The sequence below is a fragment of the Phyllobates terribilis genome, unplaced genomic scaffold (genome assembly GCF_046119375.1).
Source record: "Phyllobates terribilis strain yellow unplaced genomic scaffold, ASM4611937v1 Scaffold_1__5_contigs__length_1240528914, whole genome shotgun sequence".
Classification (NCBI taxonomy): domain Eukaryota; kingdom Metazoa; phylum Chordata; class Amphibia; order Anura; family Dendrobatidae; genus Phyllobates; species Phyllobates terribilis.
In genome coordinates this window covers 111893008-111905296 of record NW_027362761.1, presented here as the reverse complement: position 1 = coordinate 111905296, position 12289 = coordinate 111893008, and the positions used below count along the sequence as shown (strand labels likewise).

Here is a 12289-nt window from a genome sequence, read left to right as displayed (position 1 = left end):
TGTCCTTTAAGCAAGTCTCTGCTTAGCTTAGGCAGTCCTGTAGGTACACAGGCTGGGTAGCGTCCAGTATCCTAGCTCGGTCTGGAGACAACCACACACAGATGGCCTTCTCCCTCCAAACACACAGACCATGTGCCAAACAACAGTCTACATTATATAGGCTGTTAACCACACCCAGAGGTGAGGTATGTGGGTAGGTACACCCGCCCATCTCTCTAAACTACCCATAACCCGGCTCCCAGGTGCACCAAACGATCCTCTTAGTGCTTACATGCACTACAGAAACACTCCGGGTTACATCACAGACGCCAGCAATCTCTGTGACATAGACCTCCCATCGACTATGCGACCATTTACCACATATATATATATATATATATATATATATATATATATATATATATATATATATATATATATATATATATATATATATATATATATATAAAAATTATATTATACGATTATATATATTATGAGGGGTCAGCTCTGTGGTAAGTGTTGGTTCACACTGGGATGCAGTCCAATGGTTCAAAATAAACTGATAGTTTATTACATGTCCATAAACCAGGCAGTAAACAAAAATAACACAGCCTCTTTCAGGTTGCATAAAGGGTTTAACAGAACAAAACACAAAATAAGTCCATTCAGCACGGCCCTAGCCGTTTAAACGCAGATGCCCTTCTCTGCGTTCAGCAAGGTCTGAGCACCCCATGCAAGCCTGCTTAGCTTGCACAACACACAGACAGACAGACAGGCGCAACTGTCTTAAATTAGGCCTTCCAAGACCTGGACTGGAGGTAAGTGAGCAGCTGATCCCCCCCCCCCCCAGCTCTTTCAGCTGCTCGTAAAATCCGGCCCTATAATCCAGGCACATTAAACTCCTCTCAGCACTTTCTCACCTGCTTTCCCGAGGCCTACATCACCAAGGCTTGGCACCTTGGGGACACATACCTCCCGTCCACGACCTGTCCGGCTGCAACCTTAGATAGATAGTAATGTTAGAATACACATGCACACCTCCTGGACTGTTGGCATTCCAGCGATGTTGGAGCTGCGTTACCAGGACAGACGTATGCTCCAACGGAACACTAACAGGCTGCAGCCAATCAGTCCAGTAGTGGACAATGCCTTTAATCAGCGAATTCAAGTTTTTCATTCAGTCCCATTGCTACAGCTGTATAAAATCCTGCACCTAGTCATGTATTCTGTCTTTATTAACATTTGTGAAAGAATGGGCAGTTCTAAAGCGTTTACTGAATTTCCTTTAGGGTACAGTCATAGGATGCCACTGCAACAAGTCAGTTCACAAAATTATTGCCCCCCTAAATATTCCACTATCAACACTAAGTATCATTGAAAAGTGGAAGCGTTCATGAACTACAACAACTCAGCCAACAAAGTGAAGACCAGATAAAGTTACAGAGTGGGGTCACAGAGTGCTGAGGAGTATAATGTAGAAAAGTCTCCTATGCTCTGCTAACTCAGTAGCTGCAGAATCCAAACCTTCTCTGGCATTAGCACAAAGCCTGTGAACAGCAGCCTACTGTCATGAATGCAATAGCCGAGCAGCTGCCTTCCAGCCTTACATCACCAGGTAAGAGTGTTAAACATTGGATAGAGTAGTGTAAAGCATGCTACCACAGGACTCTGGTGAAGTGGAAATGTGCTCTTTGGAGTGACAAATCACTTTTTATTGCCTGGCCGTCTGATAGACAGTCTGGTGAACATCAGAAGAGCGTCACCTGCCTGACTGCATCATGCCAACTGTAAAGTTTGGTGGAGGGAGGAATAATGCTATGGGGTTACTTTTTCAGAGATTAGTCCAAGCCCCCTTAAATCAAATGAAGGGATATCTTAATGCTTCAACATACCAAGACATTTTGGACAAACTGTGTGGGAACCGTTTGGGAAAGGCCCTGTTCTGTTCCAACATGAATGTGTCCCAGTACATAAAGCAAGGTCCATGGAAGAACTTGACTGGACCACATAGGAGTCCTGACCTCAACCCCATAAAACACCTTTGGGATGAACTAGGAAAAAAACATTGAGCCATGTCCTCTTATCCAACATCAATGTGTGATCTCACAAATGCTCTTCTGGATGAATGGGATAAAATTCCGACAGATATGCCAAAATCTTGTAGAAAATCTTCCTAGAAGGGTGGAAGCTGTTTTTCAAGGAAATCATAACAAAAGCAGAGAGTAGCTACCAAGGAGATACCAAAGGTGGCCATCAGGAGTGGACAAATAGGAGAACATTAGTCTATTCTAGGATACAGTATTTGTGTCCAGCAATAAGAACGCCTATAGATAACAATAAAAAAGCCTAAAAATGAATGTTCCATAGCATTAGTTACCTAGCTGCAGGCCCTAGCCCTGCCATGTTGAACAACTCTTTAACCCCTTCACAACATGGCAATTTTCTGTTTTTTCCTCCTCTTCTTCCAAGAGCCATAACTTTTTAAATTTTTCATTCATATAGTTGTATGTGGGCTTGTTTTTTTGCTGGACAAGTTGTACTGTGAATGACACCACTGATTTTATCCTGGAAAGCGGGGAAAAAATTCCAAGTGCATTGAAATTGCAAAAAAAAGTGCAAATTCACAATTGTTTTTTTATTTACCATATTCACCAAACGGTAAAACTGAACTGGCAATATGATCCTCCAGTCAGTACGATTATGCAGAATCCAAGCATACACAGGTTTTTTTTTTTTTTTATTTAAGTGGTAAAAACAAAATCAGAAAAAAAACTTTGTGTTGCCATACTCCAAGACTCGTAACATTTTCCATTTTTTTCGATATGGGGCTGTATGAGGGCTTATTTTTTGCACCCTGAGCTGAAGTTTTTACGGATACCATTTGGGGTAGATATGATGTTTTGATCACCTCTTGATGCATTTTATTGCAATGTTGTGGCGGCCAAAAACAACTTAAATTCTGGGGTTTCAATTTTTTTACGCCATTTACTTATCGGATTAATTTAATTTAGATTTTGATAGATCGGAGACTTTTACAAACGCCGTGATACCAAATATGTGTATTTTTTATTTTTAATTGTCTTATTTTTAATGGGGCAAAAAGGGGGTGATTTGAACTTGTATCTTTTTTTTTTTAGGTTTTTCATATTTTTAAAAACTTTTTTTTTTCACTTTTTACTGTATTTATTAGTCTCCTTAGGGGACTTGAATCTGAGAACATGTGATCACTTGTGCTAAGTATAGCTAAAATCACAATCTCCTATAAACGCTGGCTTTCACTGGAGGATTGTAATGTGTTCAGGACCCCCAGCTGTCATGACAACCCATCGGCGCTCCAAGATCACGTCACGAGCGTGGTGCTAGGAGTGTGGAATGACGCGCTCCCTGCAGGCGCGTGTTAAATCTCACTGTCAGATTAACAGTTGTGGGCAAAGCTCAGTTCCACCCGCGGCTGTTAAGAGGCACCTGATAGCTGATTAAATCAGCCGTCATGTGCGGTAAAAGATGCGGTCGGTAAGGGGTTAAAACATCTCATATTGGTAGAATAATTCACTGATCTACATTTGAAAAAAAAAATGTTGCTGACCTAAATATTTTACCAAATGAAAAAGATGCTGATTTCAGATATGAAAAGAAAAAAAAAATGCACATTTTTTCACAAATGAGAAATATTTGATTAAAGGTTTTAAAGGGAATTTGTCACCACATTTGACCTATCTAAACTATTAATATGGGCATACAGGTTATATACAGCTGAAAGAAGTCCTACCTGTATGTCTCATATCAGATGCCTTTTTGTTGATTAATCATCTTTTATCACTTTATATAAATGATCTATGTAGTATGTAACAGCTAACATAGTAACAGCTGTAGGGAGGACGCTGCCCGGAAGATAACTCTGCCTCCAGAGCTTATTTTACATGAAGGTGGAGTTACCAGTATGAGACAAGTAACTAACACAGAACACGAAAAATGAACTTTGTCTTTTTGAAAACACATTTTTTGCAGCTCTCTGAGCTCTGCTGTATTGCAGCAATATACTAACAATGGCTATCTGTGAGATGGAAGCTGAAGCTGAGAGGAACCTGCAGATGTGTCAGGTAAAATCACACACCGCTCTGCAGTGAGATTAGGAGAGCAGAGAGCGGCTACTACATGTCTCACACTGGTAACTCCCCCTTCATGTATAATAACCCCTGGAGGCAGAGTTATCTTACAGGCAGCGTCCTCCCCATAGCCTGTGAGAGGTCATTTACATAAGGTGATAAAAGATGATTTATCAACAAGGCAAGGCATCTTATATAAGACATACAGGTATCACTCTCCTCAGCTGTATATAACCTGTATGCCCATATTAATAGTTTAGATGGCCCTGGGTTCCTTCTCATGCATGACAATGATAGGCCTCATGTGGCTGAAGTGTGTCAGCAGTTTCTGCATGATGAAGGCATTGATGCTTTAGACTGGCCCGCCCGTTCCCCACACCTGAATCTGATTGAACACATCTGGGACATCATGTCTCGTTCCATTCACCAACGTCACGCTGCACCACAGACTGTCCAGGAGTTGACTGATGTTTTAATCCAGGTCTGGGAGGAGATCCCTCAGGAGACCATCCGCAACCTCATCAAGACCATGCCCAGGCATTATAGGGAGGTCACACAGGCACGTGGAGGCCACACACACACTGCTGAGCATAATTTCCTTATCTTGAGGCATTTCCACTGAAGTTGGATCAGCCTGTAATTTGATTTCCACTTTGATTTTGAGCATCATTCCAAATCCAGACCTCCATGGGATATTAATTTTGATTTACATTGATCATTTTTAGGTTTTATTGTTCTCAACACATTCCACTATGTAATGAATAAAGATTTGCGACTTGAATATTTCATTCAGTGATATCTAGGATGTGGTATATAAGTGTTCCCTTTATTTTTTTGAGCAGAGTATTTGTTTCATGCAAAAAACGAGTCCGTCTTCTAACCAAGAGAGAAATAGTCATGTCAATTTTAATGGTTAGGAAGAAATTTTCTCTTTCTGGATGCTCTAGAATAGTTATGATCAGGGATATCATGCTGTAAACACCAGCAGTAGTCTGCCATCATGTTTGTGCTCCTTCTGCCTTGATATCTATGTTCCATGGCCCTAATGTCTTGGAGAAAGCATTCTCCTTATTCTTCACTCACAGCTCCAAGATTGGAGGGGAAGTAATTCAGGTTCTTTTGAACTAAAAGGTTGATGTACAATACAAAGTTATATTGTGGTACCGTGTTAGCCAGAAAAATTTATGTAAATACTTTTATGTCCAAAAATGACAAAAGGATTCTTGAAGTGATACCTTTATTGGCTAACCAGAAGAAAATATATATGTGCAAGCTTTCAGAGCACAGAGGCTCCTTCGTCAGGCATAGTACAAATTAATTGATTTGTAATATCGCCTGAAGAAGGAGCCTCTGTGCTCTGAAAGCTTGCACATATATATTTTCTTCTGGTTAGCCAATAAAGGTATCACTTCAAGAATACTTTTGTCATTTTTGGATATAAAAGTATTTACATCGAACTAAAAGGTTATAACTCTCAGCCCTAATGTTGTCAATAAAGTCTGTAATCACGTCAGAAAAAGCAAGTTAAAATTGCTACGACTTGCAGGCCTCTTGAAAGACTGAATGCTGCCATCAGTTTTCACTTTGCTTATGGTATATAGCCATAAAATTTAGATGACCTCAATTTTTAACTGATTATTAAGCAGTCTTTCAATTAGTTATACCGATTGTATATGGAGCATTTCTTTTTGCGGATTCAGCATATCTAAATAATATAAATTACTAAGCTACATTATGGGACTACTCTTAAATACATAAGATAAATTTCCTCCCTCTCCTCTTCCCCTTTTTTTAGTTCGCTAGATGTTTCTTTGTAGTTGATAGTAGATAAGTGCATGTTTTGTTTATTTTGGAAAATTTTCTAAAAAAATAATATAATTATATATAAAGTTACGTTATTACTGTAAAAGTTCCTTAGTAAACAGAATTTTGGGGAAAAAACTGACGTGACTGGAGGAAACGGATGTGATTTTTGGATTCAGCACACCAAAATTCATAGAGATCATGTTATCTTGTAGTCAGCAAAATTGATGTAGAGCAGTGTTATTATAGAAGGGTATTTATAATACTCAGATTTTGACCAAGGCCATCTCAAATCTGCAATTAATGAGATTTATATTTGTTAATAAAACACACTGTAAAAAAGTAATTAATGTTATAATGTCCAGTAAGTGGTTTATGAATATTTTTTATACTTTATATTGTTAAGCATCAATGTTTATTATATTGACTCTATAAGGGAGAATCACCGTAACATGACACACAAAATATTAGGACGGTTGAATCGTTACAGCTTTTCTTCGCCAAATAAAAACACCTGTCAAATTGAAGACCATTTCTGTTCCAGAATATAATTATCACATCATCTCAGTGTATCAGTAAGCAGAATCCTGAAGAATAATATACCATTTACACATTCAACCTTAGTCCTGATTCCTTCCAGATTTAGCTGGTTACTTTGGCTAACACTGCCATGAACGTACCCCAAAGCTGGATCTATTTATTGTGATCTGAGTGCTCCAGCTCTTACACGGCACAGATGCCACTTTCCATAAAACAGTTGCTTTGTCTAGAGCACGTTGGCACCAGAATCAAGGAGATGTTTGGCAATGACAACGAGCAGACTGATATGGGCCACGGTAAGATCACCCGCCTTCCAAGTTGGACTGCTCAGTATGGGACCAGCTGCTCTGCTGGGAAATCTGGAATGGATACTATGCACTCCTTACCTCCTTCATCTCAATAAACATTAACTCTTTAATCTGCAGACAGTGGTTCTTTAAGCATACAAGGTTGGATCTTAAAAAGAGGCCTGCACACTTCCCATGCTCAATAATGCCAGATAACAAGAGATCTGTGCTAACAAGCTGAAGAAAGATCATGCTCAAGATGAAGTCATACCAGATATGTTACATGTGTGTTATCCATTACTCCCGCCTTCATGTTAACAAATACAAAAAACCTCAGGGATGCAGATTGAATTACATAAAGGCTGGCAAAAAGAAACAGTAATGTTATGTTTCTCGAAAAAGAGAAAAGAATTCCCAAAGATTTTTGGTTGCGGAGGTCCTCCCTCCATATTTGACGTAGTTTGAAAGCAATGTCTAACAATCACTCACATACCCCAAGTTACACACTGTGGAGCGTGATCATAAAGCTAACGTCTTGGAAACCCATCTACTTTTAGAAAGCAAAGATCCACTTACTTGCATAAAGCTTATTAAATCAAATAACAGGCGAACGACTAGTTCTTCCGCAGCCGACGGGCTCTTAGCTTTACTGGGACTGGCATCTGAATGAAGTAGAGTTTTCCTTACGCCCATTCGGAGAGCACAAAACTCCTGTAGCTGTGACGGCTCACAAAACAAGTATCTCAGAAAAGGTGTCAGAGTGTTAACAGTAGATCGTTCATTCCTACAAGAATATACAAAAAAATTACCTTAAATGTATCCTAAAAGTAAGGTCTAATAATAAAAAGTTAATTAATATCACACCTAGATTAACTACATTTAATAACAATTGCACTTTAATGGGTATCCTCCATTTGGGAAGTCATCCCCTATCCAGAGGATAAGGGGTAACTTATCGATCGCAGCTGCTGATACCCCTGGTGATCCCGAGAACTTGGGCTCTGAAGAGCCCAGTATGATGTAGTGGTAGTAGATAATGCACAATGTTACTCCAATAATTGTTATGGGATTGCCGAAGACGAGCTGAGCGCAGCACTTGGCCATCTACGACAGTGCCAATGAGAATGAAGCGGCAGTGCACGTGGTTGACTACCGATCCATTCACATGGGGCTCTTCAGAGCCATGGTTCTCGGGTTCAAAGTGGTTCCAATGGTCAGACCACCAGAAATCAGTAAGTTATCCCTTATCCACGGATAGGGGCTGACATCGAAACTTGAGAATATCCCTTTAATGACATAGCTAAAAGTATCCATGAATTCTCCTGCATGGATCACTCAGTATTCTAAATAACCATTTGTAACTTATCTGGGTCCAACAGACGTTGGATTTCCAGTTATGTTTATGCAAACTTTCAGTTCTTCATTTGTTCCCTCGCTTTTGCTGCTAGGTCTTGTATATGAGCAGTTCTGGTATCACACAGTCATCCCTCAAGTTATAAATGTAATATTTTTCTGGGGTGACCATTGCATCTTCACTCCATAACACTATGGAAAACTAGTAATTAATCCCCAAAGAATCTGAAATCATACCTATATGTGCTACAGATCAGCAGGGTCTGTAAGATCCTTCATGTAAATAAAACATTGAAGTACAAACTCCATTCTTCCTTTCAGAAAACTATGGGTTATAAGTTGCAGCACTTATAATAAAAAAATGCTTACCCTCCCCAGGTCCAACGTCAGCTCTCTTCCACTGCCCCAGTCTGTTTATCTGCAGAGCTGACGTCACGTAATCAGCTCTCAGTGATATCAGCACTGCAGACAAACAGAGACCAAAGAAGTGGAGGAGATCCAGTGATGGACACGGAGAGAGTAAGTAATAATGTGTTTTATTATAAATATCGGAGCTCGCAGCCCATAATTTTATGAAAGGGGACAACAGCTTTACTATACATGGATTATCAGAAGGGTCCCTTTTAATAATCAGCATATATTAAGCGATTCTTGTGCATGCAATTCCATATGTAAATTACGCATCTTTATAGTCCTTTAGTTTAAAGAATAATCCTTTGGTAAAAAACTAAATCTATTTTTAGGTCATAGCCCAGCTAAAAAATGTACAACTTGTGTCAAAACAGTCTGGCATCCAGTTACAATGGGATGATCAGCAGCAGGGCGCAGCTGGGGCACAATAAGATTAAGAACCCTCTGTGTAATCGATTAGCGAGGTGTCTAATAGGCTACACAGAGAAAGGGGGTCTAGCCATCATCCCAGCCCACTGGCACCTCTGCAATGAGATCATGAGGTGTGAGGGGTGTTACAGCCCTACAATTACTATAAGCCTATTAGATCTTGCCTGAGCCAGGGCCTAAGAGGCTGTCTGTCATTGTAAGACCAAGTTCACATGACCGTAATTTCGGTCTGAGAGCGGTCCATGGAAAAACTGAGAGCACGCAGAACAATATTATACAATTGGGCTGTTCAGATGAGCGTTTCCTTTCATGATCAAAATCTGCACGTAAAAAAAAAATAACTCCAGCATGCAGTAGTCTTTTCCATATGTCTATGGATATGCAAAAAAAAGGATTCTATACAAATCAACCACATAGCGTACGATTTTATGGATACATTGCAATTGTTAACCTAGGGAACTGATTTAGGTCTTTTTAATTTTATTAACTGCTATTGTGTAAAAACAGATGTCAAACAAAAGACAGTACAGATGAAAATTGTCCGTCTTTCTGGATGACACTAAGCCTAAGTTCACATGAGTGTGAAATCGTCCAACAGTATAAAAAAAAATCAGAATTTCATCCAGAAAACTCATGCGTGTGTCCGATTTTTACATCCGTGTCACGTCAGTGTGTGATTTGTTCGTACATCTACATTAAACTGAAAAATGCACATGATCAAATACCGTTTCCCTCAAGTATGAACGTACTAGAGATTTTTAATGTTAAAATGTTAATTACTGAAGTGGATTGCACTTGGAAAAGCTACAATCCCTGGCAGGAATGTGAGCATTACCATCCTGTCACAGCATAGGGGGCTGGAAGGTTGGGGCTTTGCTCATTCCTATTACTATTTCTTGTGTTGTTTCGGGTAAAAGATGTATGGAGACGGACTACGCTGCCTATCCGCTTTAATCCACAGGCATTACACAAAGAGGTACACTGGATTAGCTGATAATTTACAGATTGTAGCACTCCTTCAATCACTAGCTCCATTCAAGAAATGGGAAAGAAAATCAGTGCCATTTAGCAATGTATCTTGACTGATTTATAACATTACTCAGCTGTAATATTTCACATGCTGTCATGCAGAGTAGTAGGATTCCAAGTCAGCTCTCGGCAGGCTTTGTAGAGTGTGCCAATCTGTACAATATATGTGAAGTTGATTTTGGCAGCTTGGGACAAGAAGACGGCAGCAGCTTCCAGAACCCCTCCTTGATATCCCCCGGCTGTGTACACTGCTCCTGCTGTCACTGCTAGCTGCCTATGCGAAGCCTCTGACAAGGAGAAGGAAGCCAAGAGGAACAAACCTAGGCATGCTTTGTTGTGCAAAGGGAACATTTCATTCTCTACAAACATCCAGGAACCTACTGGACGTTAACGTTAATGGATTTACATAAGGCGCCTAAAAGGTAGATTGTTACTGCAAGTGAAGAGTGCAAAGAAATGTGGCCAGGTTCATGTCTTCGTACTGACTCCCATAAGTGGCAGTGAGAAATAATATTTCCGTGCAGAACTGTCGTCATTCTGTGAACCTTTTCCCAGTATAATGGTATCTGTCCCTTTAACATTAAACATGACTATAGGAGGATATCCATGTCTTGCCTCAGAGGTGGCAGATTTGTTGCGAGATTCTAAGCAAGGGTAGCTGGTAAGTAAGCCTCTGAGGGAAGCATCACTTAAAATACCACGTAGAGCTTACTATGTGCCTACCCTTTATGCTTTAGAGCATACAGATGTGCTCAAAAGTTTACATACCCCAGCAGAATTTTTGCTTTCTTGGCTTTGTTTCAGAGAATATGAATGATAACCAAAAAAACTTTTTCTCCACTCATGGTTATTGGTTGGGTGAAGCCATTTATTGTCAATCTACTGTGTTTTCTCTTTCTAAATCTTAGTGACAACCAAAAACATCCAAAACTGTAAATCAGTGTGTATGCATAAAAGCTGAGTGAGTTTCTGGGATCCAGAAAGACTCTTGCATCTTTCATTCAGCCACTGACGTTTCTGGATTGTGAGTCATGGGGACAGCATAAGAATTGTCAACGGATCTGAGGGAAAAGGTAGTTAAACTGTATAACACAGGAAAGGGATACAAAAAAATATGCAAGGAATTGATAACGCTAGTCAGCAGCGTTCAAACTGTAATTAACCAATGGAAAATCAAGGGCTCAGTAATAACCAAACACTGTCAGGTAGACCAACAAAAATTTCGGCCACAACTGCCAGGAAAATTGTTCGGGATGCAAAGAAAAACCCACAAATAACATCAGCTGAAATTCAGGACTCTCTGAAAACTAGCGGTGTGGCTGTTTCAAGATGCACAATAAGGAGGCACTTGAAGAAAATGGGCAGCATGGTCAAGTCGCCAGAAGAAAGCCATTACTGCGCAGAGACAAGCCTCAAAACTTCTGGAACAAGGTAATTTGGGGTGAGGAGACCAAAATTGAACTTTTTGGCCACAACCATAAACGTTACATTTGGAGAGAGGTCAACAAGGTATTTGCTGAAAGGAACACCATTCCTACAGTAAAGCATGGAGGTAGATCGCTGATGTTTTGGGGATGTGTGAGCTACAAAAGGCACAGGAAACTTGGTAAAAGTTGAAGGAAAGATGAATGCAGCACGTTATCAGCAAATACTGGAGGTAAATCAGCCCGGAAGCTGCGCATGGGACGTACTTGGACGTTCCAACATGACAACGATCCAAAACACAAGGCCAAGTCGACCTGTTATTGGCTACAGCAGAACAAAGTGAAGGTTCTGGAGTGGCCATCTCAGTCTCCTGACCTCAACATCATTGAGCCACTCGGAGGATATCTCAAGTGCGCAGTTCATGCTAGACAGCCCAAGAATTTACAGGAACTGGAGGCTTTTTGTCAAGAAGAATGGGCAGCTTTACAATCTGAGAAATTAAAGAACCTCATAAACAACTACCACAAAAGACTTCAAGCTGTCATTGATGTTAGAGAGGGCAATACATGGCATTAAGAACTGGGGTATGTGAACTTTTGATCAGGGTCATTTGGATGTTTTTGGTTGTCATTAAGATTTAAAAAGAGAAAACACAGTAGTATGACAATAATTGCTTCACCCAACCAATAAACATGAGTGGAGAAAAAGTTTTTTTGCTAGCATTCATATTCTCTGAAACAAGGCCAAGAAAGGAAAAATTCTGCCGGGGTATATAAACTTTTGAGCACAACTGTACATGTCAAACTCTGGCCCATGGGCCAAATCTTTCCCTCAGGGTGGTTATATTTGGCCCGCGACACAAGAACAGCCTCCCCTATGTGGGGCCATTATTCTGTAAGGAGAACTATGTGGGGCCCAGTATTC

The 12289-nt window shown here is 40.2% G+C and overlaps 1 protein-coding gene across 2 annotated transcripts in view; it reads right to left on the bottom strand.

The window, feature by feature from the left end:
- The window catches only part of FOCAD (focadhesin), a 272768-nt gene that overhangs the window by 194527 nt on the left and 65952 nt on the right, over window positions 1–12289 (bottom strand). For both annotated transcript variants that reach the window (XM_073666136.1, XM_073666149.1), the window contains exon 7: window positions 7295–7502. In XM_073666136.1, coding sequence (XP_073522237.1) covers window positions 7295–7502 — 208 coding nt within the window. The remainder of the gene's footprint in view (window positions 1–7294; window positions 7503–12289) is intronic.